The sequence below is a fragment of the Cynara cardunculus genome, assembly GCF_001531365.2.
Source record: "Cynara cardunculus var. scolymus isolate 2C chromosome LG 4, CcrdV1, whole genome shotgun sequence".
Taxonomy (NCBI): domain Eukaryota; kingdom Viridiplantae; phylum Streptophyta; class Magnoliopsida; order Asterales; family Asteraceae; genus Cynara; species Cynara cardunculus.
Window position 1 is genome coordinate 16,690,857 of NC_037531.1, and position 24,203 is coordinate 16,715,059.

The following is a 24,203-nucleotide window of genomic DNA, read 5'->3' on the forward strand; positions in this document are numbered from 1 at the left end:
TTAAAATGAGATGTTTATCCTGTATTTGATTGTATTTATCTACAGTTAGTTACACGAATTCAGATATGGGATGAAATCGGATAGAGATGAACGGGTTTAAGAGTTTTTAAGAGTTTAAGAGTTTAAGAGTTTTAAGAGTTTTAGCCAAATGCTTTATAATATAGTATTAAATCACAACGGTTCTCGTTTGAACCGTATATATATATATATAACAAATAGAACAAATAAACTCACATATCATCCTTACCTTTGGTGAGTTTTGAATCCCTGACTTTCTTGGAGGCCAAAAACTCACATATCGCTAGACAATCAATTTTTTGTAGGCTTTGAACATTTGATATCAAATTATCAATATATGATTTTTTTATACTTTTAATATGTTTGCTCAATATACTGACACACATATGCATCTGTATATATATTGTATATACAAATTTGTCACCTTACACCATACTTTGAAAACACCATGGTCTCACCTTAACTCGTGATTAACCTTGCGCCACCCCACACTATTTAGAACCTTATTATTTGGTCACATAACTTTAAATGAAGCTTTAATTAAATTTATGACTTTCTAATGAATATGAAACCACTTTTCTTTAATAAGGCCAGGAAGTCCTAAATTTAATTAAAATCAAATTTAACATTACTGAAATTTTGATATCAAATATAATATAAATAAATAACTACAAAGATGGTGCTTGATTGGTTTAAACTTAGACTCCAAAGATCAAAAGTATCTAGAGGTTTCAAGTTCAAATTCAAGGAGGAATAAAAATCTCCTAGTAGCCACGGATGTTCAAATACGGTGACTCCAAACTACCCGTAAAGAAGACGATCGTTCTAGAATTAATCGTCTCGCATAGCAGATTGAGAATTCAGGTTAATAAAAAAAATACCAAATATAATATAAATAAATAGCATTACATCAAATATGGTGTTTTACTATTCATTAAACCATTTTTAGCATACATTATAGCATTTGAGTTTTTTTTGGCTGAATAACCTTATCAATTAAGATCATGATTAGCTCACCGCAGTTTTAGGAGTTGTTTGGCAGTTGCTGAATGGTTTCGTGCAAAATCATTAAATAGTCAGAATGATTAAGATACTCTCATGATATAGTGCAAAACGAAATATAATTGTTTGATAATTGTTTACAATGAAATTAGGGGTCTTAATGGTTAAGGGAGGCCCAAGATACAAAGGGTTTTAGAACCATTAAGAGTCAAGACTTCTTTTTTTGTCAAACAAGATTCACCTCTTAACGATTTAGATATTATATCTTAATGGAACTATTAAAAAGTAAACAAACCCCTAAACAGTTTGCTGGCGTAAAAACTTAAGATTACATTAAATTCTTAAATTGAGTTTCGAAGGTCATTTAACTAAATAGCTTATGAACATAGTGCAAAAAATAGGCTTGGGTTTATGTATTAGTATTTTTCATTGCTCTTAGAGATGAACTGTACATGAAATAGAAAAGGACACAGAAAAAAAAACTCGAATCATATACACGGGATAAGATCAGTGCACGAAAACTGTACAGCAGTTAAGCTTTGGTCGGGTGTCGTTTGCTACAACCACGATCCCCATCCCGGAAACATCTGACACAGGCGATCGGGATCGATTGCGTCCTGTATCAATTGTTGAACCTGGAGAAAAAGAAAACAGAAATAAGAAGGCCAAAATCAGATTAATCTTACTTCTGAATCATGCTACTACTACTTTAAATACTAGTTTACTAGTACTTCCGTCCCAAAAATAAACGTCCACCATGAAAAAGATATATTTTTATAAATGTGTAATTATTATATTTTTTAAATAACAAAAGGACAATTTTTACACATAATCATAGAAGGGGTAAAGAGTTTCTCAATCTTAAAAGGGTAGAATTGGAAAGTAAGCACCTACTTTCAAAAGTAAACATTTATTTTGAAACAAACTAAAATAGAAATATAGACTTATTTCAGAAATACAGAAGTGTGTCTGAATCAAAAAGACTACTGATTCCTCCGTCACCGCAAAATTGCAAATTTTTATTTTTCGGGGAAGTGTCAAAGTTGAACTTACTAAACTAATGATGTAGAAGTAAGAAACTTTTCAATTATTATGATTTGTAATGACTTCTTATGGGTCGAATTTTTGGGAAGGTGGAAATGCTAATTGCCCATCATCATCGATACAAACCATCGATGTTACTGATTTAAGTCCACAAGATTTATTCTGCTATTTTAGATGCACCAAACCAAGCGATTCCAGCTCTAAAGCAGGGTCGGGAGAGGGTGAGATGTATGCAGACCTGAACTCTAACCCAAATGATTTTTGGTCTTTTAGATGTTAGAAAAAAAAAAACTACTTCGTTACTACGTAAAATTTTCATGGAACCAACGGAAATATATAATGGTGGCACTCGACATATCAAGTAATGCTTATCGACTATACTTTCTAGTTGTGTTGTTTATATTTTACCTGTCCATGCACACTCCTCATTTCGCCTTCTTCATATCCATCAAGCTTCTGCTTAACACGCAGAAGAGCACGTGCCGCATCTTTATTTCCTTCATATTCATTTTCAGAGTCCTCCAAGCTTGTCTCCAGATCATCATCAGTTTCCTAACAGGGAATAACATCGTTAAAGGGACAATTATACATCATATTTATTTAAAAGAGTTTAAATGTTACAGGCAACTGATATGTATAGGGGACGGTTCATGTGAGAACCACAAAAAAATTGAGAACGGGAGAACATGTAAATTCATTGATGCATATACTATCAAAGTAAGTATTCGGTCATAGAAGTATTCATCAATGACGAAGAATCGTGTCAGATAGGAGTTAATATGAGAAGCGGAAGGAGAAATCTCAACCCTTGATCACTTTTAATCTCACCCCCACCCCATGAATTGCGTTTCTCATGGGAATTGATCCGTGCATCTTTATGCACCGCAATAGTGTTGATCTTCAATTAGGATTGATCCAAGGATGGAGATCCCTTCTTACCCTTCTCACGATAACTTCCATCCTCACTGGAACTCAACCCTTCATCAATACACATGTACTATGTATGCAAGTATATATGCATCGATGCATATATTCACTAAAATTCATTAATGTATATGCATCAATGAATGTACAGATTCTCTGGTTGTCAAAATTTTGTGGTTTAGATTCACGTGAGACCAGACTTTTTTGTGAGACCACAAAATAACACTGAAACTTCACAACAAGACATTGTGAAGGTACAAAAAATAATGAACCTTCACAGCAAAAACACTTGAAGGTTTACCTTCGAAGTGTATGAAGATACGGAGTTATTTATGTGGTCTCAGGGGTCTCACAGAAACAACCTGGGTGAGAAGTGTGTGCGCGCATAGGGTTTATTGAGGCGAGAAATCAAATTTCAGTGAGAAGCATCGGAAGTACTTTGTTAACGGAATTCACCAAGTCTATTCTCGTAACCGATGATTTACAGCAACCGGATCTTTTATTTAATCTTTGATGACATTGGAAATATTAAGATGCATGATATATTGAATCATTTTCGAGTATCTTTCTTTGTCTGGAAATGCAGAAGTCATCAGGTTGCATATGTGAAAAAGAAAGAAAAGTTTGTTTCCTTAATTACCTTTTGGCGCTCCAAAGCCTTTAGAGGTGATAGAGCCCACTTGTATAAAGGATCATGGATAAAAACCTGCAGTGGATTTGAATATATTCAAGTATATGGATAACCCTTTCTAAAATGGTTACAAGATAAAAAGCGGTTAATCATACTTCAATGATGGTCAGCAAAGCTTCTTTATTTGTTCGCATAACTGAAAGATTTTCTTCACAACACCTTCTGAAAACCCCTTCAATACCAGTCACCCCCATACCATCAATAATGTCCCTCGTCAGTCTGAATGGGACCTACTCACGATTCACATTGAAGACATCAACGATATGAAACAATGGTTGAGCTTTTTAAAACTGCAAAGTAGAGAAAAATCGAGGATGTTTTAGACGAACCCGCTCAGGTGTTTTCAGCATCAACCCTTGCTCAAAGGCAACACCAAGATCAATGTGCACAACTTCTGCAGTTGCTTGATCAATTAAGATGTTCAAGGAATGCCGATCTCCAAGACCCACAATGTAACCGACCTATATTTCAAGAAATTACTTTCATATAGAACAATTATTATCTCATTTCATGATTCTTGAAGATGCATATTTGGAATGCTAACTAATGAAGTATGAAACAAACTTTAGTAGAACATATGGGTGGATGAAACTCGAAATAACAAAATCATGGATACTGAAAAAAAGAAAAAAGAATATGCTACCATTGAACTAGCTGCGACACTTCTTGTATAAGCAAGCCGTTTTTCAAACCAGTCAGCTGGATGCAAAAATCTTTCTAGGAAAAAGTGATGCATGACCGGTCTGCAGATAATGAAATAAAAAACAATGAAAAACAGAGCTTGAATAAGGGGCCGTTTACTAAACGCTTACCCGGTAAGCGCTTACCGAGGGAATTTATCTTACCAGATGAACATGACAAGGGCCGAGAATCTTACTCGGTAAGAGCAATGATAAGGATGGAGGGTCTTACCTAGTAAGTGAGGGTGACGACTCTTACACGGTAAGCGCTTACCAAATAAAAATGTTACATATAATGTTGTTTTAGTGGACTAAAATCTAACCGGTAAGTTAAGTGAAAGTGTTGATTATTACCGATAAATGCTTACCGGGTAAGTGTTGGGTAAACGGCCCCTAAGCCTAGATGACATATGTTTTAAGAAGTTACAAACCTGAAATTATCACAGACTTCTTGGAATGCCTTACGCTTGTTATTTTCCTATGAAGCACAAGTAATTGTAAGCTATACTGATCATAGATGAGTGAATATCTGCATACATGGAAGAGTTCAACAGCAACTTACTGTAGCCATGTGCTGCCTACATTTGGGAAATGACCAATCTCCTATTCCATAACGTCCATGGGCACCTCCATTTCTCGTACTGAAAGTTGTCAATTTTGATGTATCGGTATTTTAATTACTGAACAGAGAATTAAAATGAAACACAATTTTACTAACCTTCCTGTAAGGTATTCGCCTAAAGGTAATGTGCCATTTACCCACTCAAGAACACCAGCACTTGGAGTAAAAGGAACCACCTGTTTCAACAAACATTAGTATAATTCTACGGTTTTCACCCCTCTCGAGGATGACTTGGTAGAGAACAAGTCCTCAGGTGTTCAGCGGTTAAAATCAAATAGATTTTGGTAGATACGATCCATTCCAATCATCCAATCCAATCCGATGGATGATTGGGTTAGATCGGTTCCATCCTTTGGATATCACTGTTGCTAATTCATTGGATCGGATTGGATCCATCCAATATTTTGATCCAATTTTTCAACCAATTATTCATATATTTTTCTAATTTCCTTAAAAAAAACTACATACAAATATCAACTAAAAACAATATTGAACATACTATTAATTATATTGGATAGGTTCCGTTTAGTTAGATTTTGGACTGTTATCCAAGAACCGATCGATCCAATTTGGATGTTGAAATTTTGGACATGAGCTGATCCAATTACAATAAAATATACAATTATGGTCGGTTAATTTTATTTGGATAGGATGACTTTCTGCAGACCTATGCATCTAAAAACAATTCATAAGCATGAGTGCAGTCCACTGACAGGTTTCCAGGATAGTTGAGATTGAGAAAATTTACAAGTGAACTAAATCATCACAACCAAAAATTTAGTACTGGAAAGTAGGAAAAACAATGCAAGGTCTCTAACTGGTACAGAAAATAAAGAGAATTAGAACGATGTTCTTATGTCAAAAATGGACAGCTGAAATACACTGCTGGAGTGTAAGAAAATTGTGCACTTCATTCACAATCTTACGCAACTTAGAGTAAACAAACTGATACTTTTTTTGGTTTTCTTAGGAGTATATAATATTTATATACGGAAAATACTCACGCACACCCCTCACCTTTGGTGAGGTTTGAACCCTTGACCTCATAAGAGGCTGAGCTCTATCGGTAACCCTTTGGTGATACACCGATACTTCAATATACAGTAACTATGAGCATACCTTGTATGTCCGTATCCCTAATCTCCTTTTCCATGTATCCCTGTGGTTCTGTAAGAAAGTGTTGACCAAGGCAAAGAACTGCTCCATTACCTGCAGAACGTTTTATTACAAGTAATGAACACATTAATCAGGCTTAAATTTAGAAAGTTCCAGATTAAGTTTACTTAATGGATGAAGGATTGTTGAGAATAGGAGTTAAGGTGAAAAGTGTAAGAAGGAATTTGGACCCTTGATCACTGCTAATCTCAAAACAACCCATGAATTGCGCTTTAGAAGGGAATTGATCTAGTGTATCTCATTAGTTTGATCTAGTGGTTCTCTTCAATTAGGATTGATGAGATCCCTTCTCACCATAACTTTCATTCTCACCCGAAGCCAACCCTAATTATTGATCCTTTTCTTTTTCTTCGTTGGTGGTGGTCATAGGCATGGAAGGTAGGAGGAAACTTAGAGGTAAGAATCTTCAGCGCACAAGAAACCAGAATATCGATGAACAAATTACCAGGAAGGTGAAGGTCTATTAAAAGAGAAGTCAAAATATGTTCTTCAACATGTTTTCCAATCAATTTTTTATACGGTGGAATGAACATATTGAATATAGTTAATCTACAACTCACCACATAGTGTGAACTCAGAGTCTGCTTAATAGTTGGTCGGCTCATAAATGTACTTTGAAATTTTGTCCTTGGCTAACTGGCTACCATTCTACTAGATACTATGCTTGACCTTTCTATATTGTGTCTAATGCATCCAAATTTGGAAATCTTACTGAGCAAAATCTTCATGCAACAACTACGTGCTACACAGGAACAATAAGTGATTCATAAATTTATGCATACATACAGCATCTTGTCTCAGGTCATCATTTCCAGATTTTGCTAGCTGCCGATACTTTTTACCATCTGAACCGAGGCACTCAACAACTTTTGGAGCGTTTATGCCGTTCATGATCCTGTGTATGTTAGAAATAAGAAACCAGAAAGTTAGCCTGTTATGCTGGCTAGAATGCACAACAAGAAGATGACATTGTTCTCAATTTGTAGACATACGTGACTGAATCTGCTAAACCTTTGAAATGCGGGAAAGACCCTTCATCATACTGACAACTAGGGTCAACTGGAAAACTTGATGTCACTACAGGAACCTGCATATCCAACTAAAACATAAGAGAAGCGTTGTAAAAGAGAAAATCATATTATGTACTTCTCATAATATGCAAGTGCCACAACGGGTTATTTGTACAAGGTGTTTTAGAGGGAAAAACAGCACTACCAAAAACATGGAAATCTACTCCTAACTATACTACTTTAGGAAACACAATATTTACAAGATAAATTCCAAGAAATAAGATATTAACAAGAATGCTAGTGTTGACCTTCCACTAATCAAGGAAGAAGAAACATTTTCACAGGAAGAGCAATTCAGATCATTGTCACTACACAGGTGATACAGGTATAGCAACCATAGAGATCGAAAAGAGTTGGTTTAAAGAGTGAAAAGAGAGAGAAAAGAAGACCATCACAGACTGAATTAATAATTTTGGGCATCCACTGAAACATTCAAATTTAATTACAAGTAACCTTCATCAGAAAGCAAAATCAAGGTACCCAAAGCAAAAAAAAGCTTTACTTACGAGTTCAAGTTGCCGAACGCTGCGAATATCTCTTGGTAGAGCAATCTTTTTATTGGTATCCTGTAAACAGGATCTAGTCAGTAATCCATCTATTTCATGTCCATTAAAAAAAGGTCCAACAGTTTCTACAAATGGACCAGATGAGAATCACAAAATAAGCCAAATATAAGGAAGCCAAAACTGTGTGCATTACCTCTCGTTTTGTTTCTAGTTCAGCAAGTCTGATATAGATTTCTACCATCTGCTTCATCTATAATAAAAGCCATCAAGAAAAGTACCAATAAACTTACATTAATATCAGAAATATTTTAAAATTATGGAAGTCTGAATTACAAATTGAAAGAGGGATGGGGACTGAGATATACTTGTCTAATTACAGCTTCGTGATATGAAGATAACTCTTTTAGAAGGCTTTCAGCAGCATACTTTTTATCCATATCCACCACAAATGAGTTTCTACTGCTCTGCTTGTCCTTGACACGGTCACCATTTGCGAGTGCCAAAAGCTAGAAAGAAAACAGAATAAACTTAGAACTTGATTGAATTTTGAAAAACTTCTTTTAGGAACAAGGCGTTATACACTAGACACTTCCATCCATTTGAGTAAGTAAACTTGTACAGAAGAGTAATATAACCTACCTGAAAGATTGTGTGATATGGATGATCAATTGCCATTTTCTTTAATAGAGAAACCAAAGCAAACTGCAGATAACAAAACCAAAACATGATATAGAAAAACTAAAAGTTGAAATGACAACAGATTGCAGAAAGTTCATTAGGCTTTAACCTGAAAAGTATTAGGTCCCTGACTATCTTTTGAGCTACCCAGCCTTGAAGCAATTTGGTATACTAGGGGTATGAACTTGTAAGATTGCACCTGAGAAATACAAGTGATATTCGGTTATCAATCTTAAATCTTCTCATTTTCAAATCTGTGTGCATATAGAATCAATTGTTGATAATAGAAATACATAACTATTGTTTTCCTCTCTGTACCTCTTTGATTGTACTGAGCATTCCATTTACAACAATTTGTCTTGTGCATAAACCAAACCACAGAGATACAAGTCGAAAAACCTGAATTACACATTGATAAATTCATGAACAACTAAATCAACACAGCTTATACAATATTAGGCAAAATGAAAATAACTTCAGCTATTAATATAAACACCAAATTAAAATTTCGTAGACGGTGTGCTTGAAATAGGTCACAGAAATTGGAGATAGACTTGGATAAGAGCATACCACTCGTACATCATATTTGTCCCCAATGACCAGACATTGCTTATATCCTTCAAGTGCAATGCTGAGGAAATTATCCCTGTCTTGCTGAAAGGTTAAGTATCACAGTTAGAATAATTTATATACTAGTTCCACAGAATGCATGATTTACTTATGACAGGAGCTCATACTTGTGAAATTAAGGGAGAATGTACTACATAAACGGAGCCCTATTCCATCAAAACATTAATGTATCCCTGCCATTGTTGTCAATGCACCACTTAAATAGAGATCCCATCGTGCACAGCTAATGGAGCTGTAATGGCTACATAAAGTGGCGACTAAAAAATGCACCATTTTGCTTGAATTGAAACAAGGCATACGCTTTGGAAGTGTTTGGTTTCTTTGTTCATGTGATTTTTGAGTAATACTAGGCATATATCCAGTTTCATAGTGAGCTGATAGTTAGAAGCAGTGAATAACGTGAAAACAGAATAAGGGACGCCATGTGAAACACTTTGTGAGTTGGTGGACTGTATCTAGCTATTTTCCAAAAAAAATTAAACCAAACCAGTGAAGCATGTATATAAAACTATCCCTTCCAGACTTAGGTTAGAATAGACTTGCTTCTAAACTCTTCCTCTATGTCCCCAGACCACTCACCTTGCCTGTTGATTTGCACAACTTTACCCCATCAGACATCCCGACAATGTTTGGCAGATTCATGAAGCATTTTCAAGACAACATTGACAAAAAAATATTCTAACCAAGAAGGTTTTGTGCAGACCTAAAGCATGTCTAATAAAAAAAGAGGAATCCTAATGAGTATACTAGCCTTGTTACAAACATTATTAGACTAGCTAAATTGAACAACCAAAACTAAAGGCTGGATGGTGGAACAGACGGCAGAAGAAAAAAAAAGTTTAAAATTTACATATAGTCCTTGAAGGTTTTGATTTTGGAAAATCTACATATTGTATAATCCATGAATTTTTATGAACTTGTAAAAGATGCCAAACAATAAATTTTAGCATAACAGTCCCTAAACTTAGAAAATTGGCAAAAACAACCTGAAATTTAAAAACTTACACAGCAACCATTTTTTAAGAATTTTAAAAAATAGATCTTGTACTTCACAGAATTTGTAAAACTGACCCAACTTCTAGAAATTGCATATTGATCCTGGACTTTGGCCAACAAGGAGGATTTCAGATCTAGCAACAAAGAAATGGCCTAGTTGGGATTAGAATGATCCAGCAAGGCTCAGCAGACCACATGGACAGTTTGATCAAATGGCATGCCAGCTTAATCAACCCAGGGGGAGATCACCTCACCAATCCAAGATAGCAAGTTAATGGTGCGAGGAACTGACAAACAACGTCAGGCGACTAGGCCAGATGAGACAAGACACAAAATGCAATTCACACTGGTGTCAAATGCAGGTTCAAACCCTGCTGACCTCGCCAGAACCATAGAAGGGTTGTCATGGCTGGAACTGTGTCAAAAGCAGTTACAGAGGTGGTAGAGAGCCAGATCTGTTGTCAAGAGGCAGCACATAGAGAACAGGCCAAAATCAGAATATAATTGACATGATTTAAACACTGCATCTGTTGACTATTGGGTGCTGGCAGTGGAAGTGAAACTTTCAAAAGCAAGTAGAACCTTTGTTTAACCTAATTCAATCTCCTGACAAGTAGCACGGAATGATTAGGGCATCTAGATTCACGCCTTGTTGGAATGACACCTAGGTTCTTGGCAAATGCCTTGGTTTGCCTAGGTACCATGTTAAAGTGAATGTGTGACATGTCATAAGTCCTGATAGATAATATGAGATAGTTTGAAGTTTAATAATGATAAATAACCAAGTTAAACCATTAGTCTCAACAGAAGATTATATGATATATTCTACTTTTTAAATCAATGAGTATGCCTGTAGACTGATTTCTACCTGCAACTTTTTAGCCTCCTCCCTGTCCATTGCAAGTTGTTTTTGCAGCTCTTGTATTTTTACTGAATAATCTGTCTTCTCACCCTATCCACATGGAGCAAATAAATGACAATCAAACATAAGGACGAAAACTTAGCTTCTAAAAATTATGTCTAGTTTTTTTTTAAAGGAAAATTATGTCTAGTTATTGGCTTGCCTTGGATGAATTCTTGTATCGTCTAATTAGTGCCTCCAGCTCTTTTGTCTACAAATCATTCCATTGTAAAATCTGGTGATTATGCATTTCTAACCAAAAACTTACATTTATTTAGAACCTAGATGAAATGAAATATGTATGAACAACCTTATGTTTTCTCAAGCGCATTGCTGCTTGCCACTCATTAGAGGTTAGTCTTTCCTCATAACTACGAAATAGAGCATCGGCATAATGAGCAAGATGGAAATGTGTTTGGCTTTTTCTTGCAATGGACTTCTTGTCTGTAGCCTGGTGATCGTTAGCAAGGGTAACTGCATTTTTCAGATACTTCTCCAAGATAGTCCTAGAGCTACAAGGTCAAATAGTAAAGTGAGACTGCACATCATTGTCTTACAATGTTAAGATTTGGCAACTTTTTTTCCAGTCAAGGGTACATGTATTGGCGATTTTTACCCAGCATACCCCCATCAGTACCTTTAGTTCTGGGGATAATGCTGGGAAATGGTTGCCCTGTTTTGGAAATAAGAAGTAAATAATATGAAGAGGAAGTAAGAACCAATGGTTGATAGGTAAATTCTATAACTAACTTGCTAGAGCGTGTTTCAGCCAGCCACTTCCCAACTAGACGATATACATCTGCTGCTTCCTCATTTAACTTAAAGCGTTCGGAGATGTACTTTGCAAGATTAATTGCCATCTCATGCTGACCCTGGGCTCGCAAAAGCTTTGCTTCTTCAATCTAGCACAACTAAAAAAGTCAAAGAAGGAACAATAGTTTGACATATTCCATGATTAGGTAGGAAGTGATGATGAACTCTCAACACACACAAGATAAATAATGAATCATATTCCATGACAAAAGATGAAACAACATAGTTACTTCAAAATTTTAAGCATACCGGTAGTTAAATGTCACACAGGCTTAGACAGGAAACTATCACGTGAAAAAACCGACCATAAGGAACATATCATATAGAAGAAACAAACATGCTTTGTATTTTCCCTCATGTGTAAAACGTAATGTTATCGTCCAACATTGGCACTATGTGAACATCAAGAAATAGATGCAAATGCTATAACCTAGAATATTTACTTGTTAAAGTAACATTTTGCTTGGCAGACATGATTGGACTGAACTGGACAAATTGTCTGTCTGGTGTATGGCATGGTTAGAACTGGACTAGACAAGTTGCCCCCAAAAAAGTTGAGAAGCTGTTTGATGATTTTATATATCATATAATAGTTATAAATGACAAAAATCAAGTAAATATTTAATAAATTTAATTTATAAACAATTCTTATATGTATAAAATATAAATACATACATATATAATAGTACCGAATTTGGATGAAGATTTTGATGTAATTGATGGTAGTTCGAAAAAACCCGGTTCGTAAAAATGAAACATATGTTTTATTCGGTTTTAAAAGATCCTTACGAATTGGTGTTGCAGCAACAATGATGGATGCAGCAACAATAGAATGAGGTAGTGGTGATTGAGGTAGAGGTGGTGGTGACTGATGGGGGGTGAAAGTGAAGGTGGTGATTGTGGTGGAGACGAGGGTGGGCGGTAGTGTGATGGCGGAGGTAGAAGCAGTCGACAGTGACTGTGGAGGACGAGAAGAGAAGGTTGTCGTAATGGAGGTGGTTGACGGTGGTTGGTGGTGGCCCCTCGTAGTGGTGGCAGCGATGGCTGATGGTGAACGTCAGAACAAATACCATATTAGGGTTATTTCAAATGAGGGTAAATCTCATCATGGTGGTGACGGCAATGGGCGGTAGTGGCTGGAGGTCGAAGGTGGTTATGATAGAAGACATGGAGATTGTGGGGAGTGGTGGATATGGCGATGGGAAGTGGTGACCAATACACGAAATACCATATTAGGGTTATTTATAATGAGGGTAGATTGGTAATTTTTTAGTTTTGTCCCACCTTGTTCCACCTATTTTGGTGGAAAAAAAAACATTTTTTCCCACCTTGTCCCTGTCCGATGTCGTGCCAAACATGGAACAATGAGTTTTTGTCCTGTCCCATGTCGTGCCAAACATGGGACAGTGAGTTTTTGTCCTGCCCAGTCCTGTACAGTCCAGTCCCATCCCATGTACCAAATGCAGCCTAAATTACCAACTGATTTTAAAGGTTAAGCTGTAAGGTAGATGGACAGCCATGGAAAGCACTGAATGTTGTTAAGCAATCATTTATTTGTCGAAGGTAGACAAGAAAACAAATAACAGAAGAAAGAACATACAGAATGATGCATCATTGCAGCATAATTGTTGGTTGGCCAAAATGCCAAGTAGCAAGGGTGATAATAAACAACATTATAGAAACACAGAACAAGTTAACTGGTAAAATAGAAGGCATACCCTTCCAAGCCAATACAGTTTAGAATCTTCTCCTCCCATGCCAATGTAGAGGAACTTAAACTCATGCAAAGCTGCAGCAGCTTGAGAAAATCTACATCCCTACAGAATGGAGATTATATCATTGGCAAAAAACAATTATTTCAAATTTATAAGATGATAATAATTAAATAGCCCACCTTACGAAGAATTGATGCAGATTCCAAAAGATGTTGGACCGTACCATCCTTACAGCTCAAAATTTGAAGCATAACTCTTCTGAATGCAATGAAAGGTTCTAAAAGGTTCATATGTAACTGTGCACGGTTCAGAATGCAACTCCATTCCGTATTCAACCATGTCAACTACATAAAACAATTAAAAACATTAGAAATTTCTCCCACCCATCCTGTCAGACATTAAGCAACTTAGAAATTTCCATCCTTCACGTATAGTATTCAAGAGTCTTGGACTTGTTGGATCGTTGTTTTCCTAAAAAGTAGACACATTTATGCTCGCTCAGACGGTATGAAACAAGTTCCCTTGAAATCTAATTGTCGGAAGAAACGTACTAAAAGAAAATTTCCAACTATTCAGTTATTGATATAGAATTAAGAGTTTTGAACAGCAGCGACAGATTTGAAAAACAAATCCCGACATATTTACCATCAATCTGAGAGTACTGTGGTAGTCAGTTTGGTAGTACTTGTTGAAGAATTTGTAGCTTGGCTTTCGCAGCCTAGTCATTTGTAAAGATATCTCCACCATGAGTGGATGCTAATCTTGAGATAGACTTGCAGTATTCATGTAAAAGAGCTGCCATTGTAACAGTAGCAACACATATCACGTGTAATTTGTGCAATGATTAATGTTTATGTGTCCTTTATATGCTATTACTTCCTCAACCTACTGATGGCACTCAAATTTGATATTAACCATTATACTTGGGGATATTTGTACTTCCATATAACTGGAATATAGTAATCTCTGAGGTTAGAGGAAAACTGTCTTCATAAAAACATAGTATGAAGTGATGGCATGAACACACACATTGTAAACTATTAAGACAAATTAAAAATGCCCCAAACATAATTCATAAATCTCAAGCTTCAAGTATAAAACGACAATGGTTAGACAGAATATGCACTTAATCCTAACAAGATACAAACACCCAAATCAGCAATTGGCAACTCATACCTGATCCATGTTGGGAATAAGAGGTCCAGATAACAATCTCTGTGAATCAGTGTGACTATCTTTCTTCCCATCCAACCATGCCCATCGCAAATCCCAGGCAAGCCCAAGATGACAGAAAATCTACCAAAAGCATCATATATATATAAGAGAAAAAAGTTCATGGTCCAGAATCAGCAACCGCCTATACTATGCTTTCAGATCAATTTTGATTACTCATTCCTCTATGATTTAGTTCAGGTATGAACAAGATTACTTTCTACCATAATAGAAACCTTCAAATTTCGAATATATTGCTCTTTCCCAATTTTCAGTACATGAAAACTGCATAGGAAGTAAATCACAGAAAGGTTGAAACCAGCATTCCATATTCACCCCTTTCTAAAGTCAATCCTTTAACAAGAATAGTATTTTAATACTTTGTATAGAGTAGTATTGGATAGCCTAGTAATGTACCACTTGAAGCTTATTATAACTGATAACAAGAAATAGCAGAAGTCAGAGGCAACCGGAAGAGAATTAATAACAAAAAATAGCAAAAACCTGCTGGAGGGTTTCGATTTTGAATTGTTCCTGTAAATAATTTACTTGAAGCTTATTATAACTGATAACAAGAAATAACTCGAAGCTCTCAGGATTTTATGTTATGACTGGTTCATTGGATAATTGATAAAATTAAAAGTGAACAAAGGTTTGAGTGGAGCATAGAATTTTTTAAGAAAAATTACAACCACAACCATATATTATTAATACTAGGCATTTGTATGATGACCATATAATATATAGAGAGAGCAAAACCACTCCAACATATACTATTAACAATAGGTACTTGTATGCCTGACATACTTCTGTTGTTTTAACAAGTAGAAAAAATACAAGATTTCAGAGATCAAAGGAATGAATGTACAACTTTAACTCCATGTTCCACATAAATGCAGTGAATGGTTTTGCATGCATTTTAACTTATGTCTTCTAATATTGGTTATAAACCCATCATATTACATAGCAGTGCATGCCTGATTGGCAGAGACATGAACAAGCTTTAGCCATTAATGTGAATGACGGAGAATTTCGCACCTGAAGCTTCACAATAGTGGAATATATATATTCCGTGCTCTCCTCACTTGCATGATAGATCGAGAATAGAAGCTCCTAATATAGAAAAAATGACTTATAAGTTAAACTTAAGAAGGCCTTACTTCATCCAAAAATAATACAAATCCACCAGTACCTGCTTAGATTCTTTCAGGTTCAGGTTAAATTCGTTGATATCTCCCTCTTGAAAAGCCCTCAAACAGCTAGCACCGCAACAAGTACAATGAGATGATTGTGTATGAATGAAAACATCTCAAAATCAAAGTAATGTAATGCATGTGCAGATGTGTGTTCTTAGAAGCTATTATCATACTACCTATATGATAGGAGGGGTCCCAATGCATTTGCAAGACACTTTAAAATACTTTGGGATTTTTTTACAAGTGAAAATATTTGCAAATTAATTATGTAAATATATATGTATAACCAAATGATGTATTGAACCTGTAGAAGTTTTATGGTATCCAAAGCTATAAGATATAACATCCAACAACTCATCTAAAAACTCATGCACCTTAAGCAAGGAATTGGCTATATTTGGCGTAGTTGGACTCTTAAAATACATTTTTTTCTGTTTTCTTTTCTAGCAAAATAAAACTATACCATCTCTCATCCTATTGCCAAAGTTTGTGGCTGGTTGTTCATTGGTTGAGAGAATATTAGAGCCTAGTTACATATGTCAATGAAGTAACTAAAGTTTGTGTATGAAGATTCAAAAGCTCTGATTGGCTGCAATATTTTGTCATCAAGAGAAACTATTCTGCACTTAAACAAATTAATAATCTAATAGATATAATACTACATTTACAAGAATAAAGATCAGTACATAAGAACAACATTACTGTCAAAAGAATCAACTTTCCTATAAGGTTATCAACATTTTTTAGACCACTATAATGCAGTGCCAAATATTAACTACATAACTATGGAAGGCAGATCGGTCAGCAAGCTGATCGTTAATTGAAGGAAGACTACAGTACAACACAAAAGTTCAACACATGAAAACTAGATTTATAAGTGAACCACATGAAGCATTGGAACGCCCCAAGAACCCTTTGTCCGCCTCCATATCAACCAATTAACATACTCTAATGATCACGCCTAGCAGTATCTTAAGGGTTGAAGCATCTGATGACACTATATTGCAGATTATGTAGGAGAAGGTATTGTTTAAGCAGACGATCTTATAGATTAAAATTGACACATTGTGCACAGGTGCCTTCTGCCACACTTTAAGTTTCGTATCGCTTCACTTTTAAAATAGAAAAACAGCATTAGCATCCACAGAAGAGGTTCCATTTAAAAAATCAAGCATGGCTCTGCACATTGTAATTGTCTAATCATAATTGATTACCCATGTAGCCTTTGGTTGAAATGGTTGTGTCTGATCTGTTGACCTGCCTTGGGAGAATTAGCACCCATGTACAGTACAGAGAAATCCCAATTTCCTGCACGCCAAGCAGCTTCAAACTACAAACAGCAACCCATTAATTCAAGAAGAAAGGAAGTCAAACATCACTATAAAAAGGTAGAAGCAAGAAGAAAAAGATCACACAAAAAAGATCAAATGTTGCATGCAGTTGGTAATGACATCAACATTTCAGTCATATTACAGAATAAAAGACGACGTCCCTCAAAACATTTTTGGGCAAACCTGTAGCTCATTGAATTCTAAGTCATCCTGAAACCGGCCTTTCCGATACATTAATCCTTGGCAATACATATCCAATACGTGAGTGCAACCAATTTGCTGCAAAGATTTAATCAGCCCTTTGTGTGGTTTTCTTTGCCTCATTTCATCTTCGGACTTGGAGGAAGATGAAGGTAAGGACGAATGAAAATTTTCAGGTACAACATCCCCGGAACTATTACCCATCTCAATCGATGCTTCAGATCGTACTTGTAGATCATAATACTCCAGAGCTTTACTCCAGTTACCCTCATGCTCAAAAGTGATTATTTGTGATGTCAGCTGCAGGTCAGCAAAAAGACAATTTAATACAACATAGAGAACAAGCAAAATGACAACCCAAATGGGACGCTTCAAACTTGAGACCTCTTAGTAAGCAGGTCCTGTCTCATACCTGGAAGCTAATCAATTGCCCAACTAGCAGTTAGTTGAAGAATGAGTTCTTACAACATATGAACGCTTGGGGACAAGCTACAGAACTTACCTACTACTTGAGCAATTGACATTTCTGAAAAGACTTAATTTCCAAATATGGAACATCCCTCCGTCATTAAGGGATTAATGAATATCATCCCACAACAATATATGAGACGTTTAAACAAGTAAATGGAATAGGATTAAGGTTAATCAACATGCTGACTGATGTATATGAGACATTACCCACTATTTTTTCAAAGAAAGCAGAATGAGTATAATCAAGAATGCACGCATGCTAAAATAAAGGTGACTAGAGACATGTGCCATATTGCAGCATTTACGGGAGTAAGGCTAAGAAAGATTATCGTACCTTGTGAGACTGGATGATTCCATACAAACTGTCTGGTTCGTTTATTTGGGTAACTGCTGAGACTAGAATTTCTATGTGGTGCGGCAGCTGATGACAGTAAAGAATGGATCACTAACAACAAACTATAATACTTTATCGGACATAATACCCTGATAATAACTTAAAGAAGCTGAAATGAACTATTATAAAAAATCAATGCCATATGCCATTCCCTGCAACGGCTTTCCAGGCACATGAGAAGCACAAATTTAAAGAATTTAACTTACCATCTCTAGATGGGAAAAATCTGGACTCCCTAACGTGAGACAGTTGAAATGCTCTTGACACCAATGCTCCACGTACAAGACAGCTGTAAAGTATGAGCCACAGCCCTACAAAATTAATGTGTGAAGCAGGTGAGAATGTAATAACAATAGAAAAAATCTGCATCAGTTATCTTTCTTAAGTTATCGATAAAAAACATCAACAGGGATGGTATGGGTTATGAGACTTAACAATGAAAGTAACTCACAATGGCTGATTTAGCGACAACAAGGTAGTCAATAGGAAGCCAATAAACCTGAAAAATATATTATGTTAAAAGTAAATCATAAGATGGAGTATAGATATCACATTGTGTTAAATGAATATTCATATATGATCAGCAAACACACAGCAATACATAAGAAACCATACGTTTTTCTATTCAGTCTCTACCAAACAAACCCACTATACCCCACCCGGAGGTAGGGTTTGGGTGGCGTAGGATGCATGCAGGTCTCCAGAGACAGAGAGGTGTTTTCGAGAAGACCCCTAGCTTGTAAAAAAGTTAAAGTAAATATTATAAGAAGTAATGAGCACAAATCTGCCAAATTCGTATTTAGTCTCTCCAGAGTATAATTTTTTTTGATGCAGGCCTTTGAATGAATCCAGTGACAAACTCAACTTCTCTGTTAAGCACAAGCTCTGCTCTTAATAATTTCTAAGAACTTGTAGAATATGTCCCTTGCATATCCTATGGCTTTTAGAATTGCACCCCTATTATGTTCCTTAAGCGGATCTAGACAAAAGCTAGGAGCTGGAGATCAGGCATTTTGTAGTGTGTTCGGAAACCTATTCTTCGTTCTCATTTCAGTGTGTAGTATTGGTTGACATCTTCAATCATCAAATTTAACTAGTGAAATTTTCCTGCTTTCTTATACAACATACTGATTCATTGTAGTGGTACTTGAACGCTAAGAAACGACCATAATTTTCATCTTCATTCCTTCCCCTTCAACAAACATTCCAACACAGTAGAACCAATATCATAAATTCTTATGGAGAGAGAGCATCCCCATTATGCTTCAATCAAGTTTCTAAGATGTGCAAGTAATACCTAAGGAGAACTTTAATGGCCACTTTAGAATGAGTAAAAGAAGATCCAGACCTTTTCCCACAACAAAGTAGATGTCAGCGATTGACTAGACGTTGCAGCATGGTCCTTCGCCTTAAGTGGTGTACAACGGGATCTAGAGTTATAACTAGATGACTTTGCATACTGCAAAATATGTATTAGTCCTTCAGCTCCAAAGTAATTAAATTGTAGAGAAGAATAATGAGAGGCAATACAATATCATATTGGAAAATGATGTTTTTTCATGTAAACAACAAACAGTTTAGTAACATAGTAACAAGCCTACATATACTTACTTTTACAGACATGTAACAACCAAATCAGGACTTTCGGGTTCAATAGTTGAGATGTTCTGAAAATTCAACTTAAAAACCTAAACAGAGATTCAACAAAGCCACTATCCTTCGTGACACCTTTCAGATGCTAACTTGATGGCATACTTATGCAACAAAGAAGGTAACTAATACCTCAGCCATAATATGTGTTGCATGGGAGCAGGAGTACGCCGAATAAAAATGGAGGCTTTAAATATAAACCGGTCATGCATACCCAAGTTATCTTACTGGTCATTATATGGAAATCAAGGCGCCAAATAAAAAACAAAGCAGTTCACAGTAGTGCTTGTGGCAATAGGGTCAAAATATCAGTACATAATCAGCTAACATTGTGAACATGAAACACCAAGGATTATGTAAGTTTGCTTTCTTTATTATCGAGCAATCTTAGCAGATCAAGGTTGACAAGCGGTTCAAAGTGGAAGTCTAGCAACGCGGTGTCTTAATAGTCTAGACCTGTAATTTTTTTTTTTTTTTTTTCTAGACCTGTAATTTACAGCGTAAAGACTATGAAACTCCGCTTAATAAAGCTTTATCCCAGCCAATCATGTACATATTTATGGCATACATTAAAGCTGAGCATTGTTATATCACTACTACAATCCCACCACTGTACCTTGAGCTTGATGATAAACAGGGAAAACAAGATTTAAAAATAGCCCGTTTGTATTGCTAATAGAACTTAATTACATGGACCACCATCTCAAAGACATGTTGAACATATTACTGGCTGCTTCTGCATTTACCTTTGAGCTTTCGTTTTTAGATGGAACAGAAGTAGCCCTCTCCATTACATGACATATCCGAAGCTCATTGAGTGCATCCAAAATAACCTGAACTGATCTAATTAAGTTATTGGACTCTACGACTATCTCCTCCACCACCTGAATATAAATTAATGGCATTAAGATCACATCAGATGGCAAATGGATTTCCAACAAAAGAAACAAATAACACATACCATCAGAAGTTCCTTCAAAAAGACGGTATACTATCATACATAAATATCAATATATGTTTGTATTTATTTATGGCAGATGATTGCAAAAAACAGCACATTAACTTAGGTGAATAGTAACTAAAACAGCAGCTCTGCTTTATGTCTCTATCAAATATCTAAGATAAGATGAAACAAACATAAAAGTTAAGAGGACCCACAATTCATCATGTGATTGTGTGATGTAGCTTGACAATCTTTCAAGTGGCTAAGCACACATCAATTTAGAGAACGAAATCTCATTTTACATAGTTCCATGAGCGTTATACTCATTTTGTGGTGTATATAGCTTGATGTGTGTAGCTCAATGCCAAGCACTTGGCCTTCCATTTGAGTCTTAAACATTACATTTAGCAACCAAGGTCAAGACATAATGGCTAATTGGTTTCACACTATTTTAGTATATTAAAATACAAAGGTATATCTTTTCAGGTACCCATAGATTTAGAGCTATCCCAAAAATCCAAGTTAGCCATCATCAGGGTTTCAAAAACTCCACCATGCTTTGTTTTCATTTTTGTATCTTACTGCTATGAAGTAGATTAAATTACAAAGGTATATCTGCACCTCAGAGGTATATCTTTTCAGGTAACCATAGATGGAAGAGCTATCCTAAAAATCCAAGTTAACCATCCTCAGGGTTTTTGTTTTTATTTTTGTATCTTACTGCTGTCAAGTAGATTAAAAGAACTTGTATATAATTTCTGCTTCCGCTAAGAAAATTTAGCTCAAAACTAGACAGCTGTTGGCATAGACCCCATGCAATACATACTGATTGACTAGAAAATAGAAGCCATCTCAGACACGAAGGTCACAGACTTGAAGATTCAACGAAGTCTAATTGAATTGGAGATTAGGCCGGAACTGCGGAACATGTCAAAACTACATGCTAAAAGATTCACCAATGATCATCACCTTCATACAGTAAACCAAGAAAGAACAAGTGGGGAACCAAATAAATCAACTTTCAAAGCCAAAAGTAGAATGAAATTAAAAATGCAAAGAATCACAAGAAAACAGACTACACATGTTTACCAATATGTTTAGTCCTCTTTATTCTGATCTTTTTTTTTTTTGTATTTTAATTTCACATATGTTTAGTCCTCTTTCCTGTGATTTTTTTTTGTATTTTAATTTCCTATTTAACAGGACTAAACATGTGTAACAAGATAACCTTCAACATTAAAGGCCCAATAGCCCAACAGTACCTGGGTTACCGGTAAATGCCCACCTTCCGAGGAGGTCAAGAGTTCAAACCTCACCAAATGTGAGAAGTGTGCATGAGCATTTGCCTATAAATATTATATACTTCAAAAAAAAGATAACCTTCACAGAGATCAACTTGCACAGATCAATGTCCAAATCCTTCCTCTTTGCAAGATTGACCATAATATTTGACAAAAGAAGCTCCGCAACTTCAGCTTTCAGCAACGCAATATCCTGACATAACCTATTATGCAAGTATTTACAGAACCGTGACAAAACATGAACAGTTACAGCCATTACCTACAAACAAATAAGGAATGGTACCTTAAGATAGTATCATCACAAAAATATATCAGGGCATAAACTAGTTGACAGATCCATGTCTGAAAGGATTTGTCACGAGTCTCCCATATAGTAGCCTTCTCAATGGAAATGGATTGAGCTGACAGCAGTATAAAATAGTTACAACAGGATCAGTAATAAAGAAAATTTTAACAGATGAGGAAGCATATACTTCAGTTTAGCATATCGACTTTGGTTCATTTAGAAACAGAGGTGTGTAAAAAACATACAAGAAGCACTTCAACCGAGAAAAAGAATGCCTTGTTTGGTTAAAATCAGAAAATTTGCCCTATTTAAAATGCTATGTTGTAAAGCATCCGGCTTATACTCAGACTAGAGAAAACATTCAACACCAAACCACAAAGTCATAGCAAAAACAGTACTAATAAACAACGGTAACCCAGGCGCACCAAATTCAACTTTGAGAGGGATGCAGAGCAAAACTGTTTGTATGCAGCCTTTCACCACATTTTGTAGAGAGGTTGTTTCTATGATAAGCAGTAACAAAGGAGTAGCCTAACAAACTGCTCAAGTGCTCCTCCATGCATTACACAAGAGCATTGGGAAAACGAGTATACTCCCACAAAAAAATAATGTAATCTTTAGGAAAGGAAACTCATGAAATGGATGCTTTACCATTGAACTTCCTTTCTAGATCCATTAAAGAACTCTGAACTAGCTCCGGATTAACACCCTTGGAATGAACCTACATGTGAAGAAAAAATTAGGCATTGCAACCATCATTCTAATGATCTGAACTATGCATGCAATGCAAAATAGAAGAGACCATCAAGTATAAACACAATGAGTAGCACTTTAAGGTTAATCGTAAATGGAGCAGACATATAGCTGGTAGTTCTGCTATTAGTATTTGCACAGGCAGGAATGTCAAACGAAATACATCTAGCAGTGCCACTTTAATCCTTCACTCCCCCCCCCCCTTTTTCTGTGTGTGTTTATGTGTGTATAATACCAAAAAAGCAAGAATTAACTCGCAGAGGTGAAGTGCAGTAGCAAAAAAAATCCCAATTTTGGATGTTCTGCACCATATTGCATCATGAGTTTTGTGATAGCAACATTTTAATCTACAGACATCAATTGTTAGGATTCAGAGGTGGTTAAAGTTTCATCATTACTACTGGCAGCCATTCCTCTATCTAGCCGCTTAACCTTTTGAAGATTAGTAAAGTCTACCAACATGATCTTTTAGCTTTGAATTTGCAAGGGTGGCAGTTCCAATTTGTATGACGCCTCCCCAAATTTTAGAGTAAATTTTGTGAATGGTAATGCAGATCTCTCTCCGCATTTAAGCAGGGTTACATGAGATGGGTAAGGGGTGCAATTTTGACATATTTGGGGACCTAACACAATTTAGGGTTTTAAGAAGCACAAAAGATGGTAAAATGTATCAGACATGCAGTATACCAGGGACAATATATTCTCTGAAGACATACACTCCAAGATCATAAAGGGGCAACAATTCCTTTCAACTGTTACAGTACAATTTCGTTTCCTAGCTATGAGTTTGCATCAGAAGCTTATGATCGTGAAGGGTTATAACTCAGAGCTTCTGAGGGGCTGTTTGGTTGGTTTTCCACTAAGTCCAGTATGGACAGAATATCTGTGTGGATTAATATGTCGGTATAAATCGGGAAGGTTTTTGTTTGGGAGGGTTTTTCATAATGGAAGGAGCATGTTGTTATTGGAAGGGACAGGTTTGGAAAGAACTTGGCTTTC

General features: G+C 35.9%; 1 protein-coding gene across 14 annotated transcripts in view; it reads right to left on the bottom strand.

Annotated features, from left to right (window-relative positions):
- Window positions 1–1,341: 1,341 nt before the first annotated feature.
- Window positions 1,342–24,203, bottom strand: part of LOC112511833 (serine/threonine-protein kinase ATM) — a 48,677-nt gene continuing 25,815 nt past the window's right edge. For 9 of the 14 annotated variants that reach the window (XM_025117630.1, XM_025117631.1, XM_025117635.1 and 6 more), the window contains 38 exons: window positions 23,103–23,172; window positions 22,449–22,566; window positions 22,245–22,368; window positions 20,668–20,805; window positions 19,620–19,730; window positions 18,723–18,770; window positions 18,478–18,582; window positions 18,212–18,298; window positions 17,389–17,706; window positions 17,089–17,204; window positions 15,871–15,937; window positions 15,717–15,791; window positions 14,643–14,762; window positions 13,646–13,810; window positions 13,470–13,568; window positions 11,689–11,840; window positions 11,249–11,450; window positions 11,102–11,149; window positions 10,906–10,989; window positions 8,982–9,065; window positions 8,730–8,810; window positions 8,521–8,610; window positions 8,373–8,435; window positions 8,099–8,239; window positions 7,927–7,983; window positions 7,734–7,793; window positions 7,150–7,244; window positions 6,944–7,052; window positions 6,101–6,190; window positions 5,078–5,157; window positions 4,922–5,000; window positions 4,791–4,837; window positions 4,323–4,422; window positions 4,009–4,140; window positions 3,775–3,909; window positions 3,629–3,694; window positions 2,473–2,616; window positions 1,342–1,655 (listed from right to left, as the gene is read on the bottom strand). In XM_025117630.1, coding sequence (XP_024973398.1) covers window positions 1,578–1,655; window positions 2,473–2,616; window positions 3,629–3,694; window positions 3,775–3,909; window positions 4,009–4,140; window positions 4,323–4,422; window positions 4,791–4,837; window positions 4,922–5,000; window positions 5,078–5,157; window positions 6,101–6,190; window positions 6,944–7,052; window positions 7,150–7,244; window positions 7,734–7,793; window positions 7,927–7,983; window positions 8,099–8,239; window positions 8,373–8,435; window positions 8,521–8,610; window positions 8,730–8,810; window positions 8,982–9,065; window positions 10,906–10,989; window positions 11,102–11,149; window positions 11,249–11,450; window positions 11,689–11,840; window positions 13,470–13,568; window positions 13,646–13,810; window positions 14,643–14,762; window positions 15,717–15,791; window positions 15,871–15,937; window positions 17,089–17,204; window positions 17,389–17,706; window positions 18,212–18,298; window positions 18,478–18,582; window positions 18,723–18,770; window positions 19,620–19,730; window positions 20,668–20,805; window positions 22,245–22,368; window positions 22,449–22,566; window positions 23,103–23,172 — 3,978 coding nt within the window. In that variant the 3' untranslated portion in view covers window positions 1,342–1,577. Of the gene's footprint in view, window positions 1,656–2,472; window positions 2,617–3,628; window positions 3,695–3,774; window positions 3,910–4,008; window positions 4,141–4,322; window positions 4,423–4,790; window positions 4,838–4,921; window positions 5,001–5,077; window positions 5,158–6,100; window positions 6,191–6,943; window positions 7,053–7,149; window positions 7,245–7,733; window positions 7,794–7,926; window positions 7,984–8,098; window positions 8,240–8,372; window positions 8,436–8,520; window positions 8,611–8,729; window positions 8,811–8,981; window positions 9,215–10,905; window positions 10,990–11,101; window positions 11,150–11,248; window positions 11,451–11,495; window positions 11,841–13,469; window positions 13,569–13,645; window positions 13,811–14,642; window positions 14,763–15,716; window positions 15,792–15,870; window positions 15,938–17,088; window positions 17,205–17,388; window positions 17,707–18,211; window positions 18,299–18,477; window positions 18,583–18,722; window positions 18,771–19,619; window positions 19,731–20,667; window positions 20,806–22,244; window positions 22,369–22,448; window positions 22,567–23,102; window positions 23,173–24,203 lie in introns of those variants that run through there. The other 5 variants (XM_025117629.1, XM_025117636.1, XM_025117641.1 and 2 more) reach the window with 5 other exon arrangements.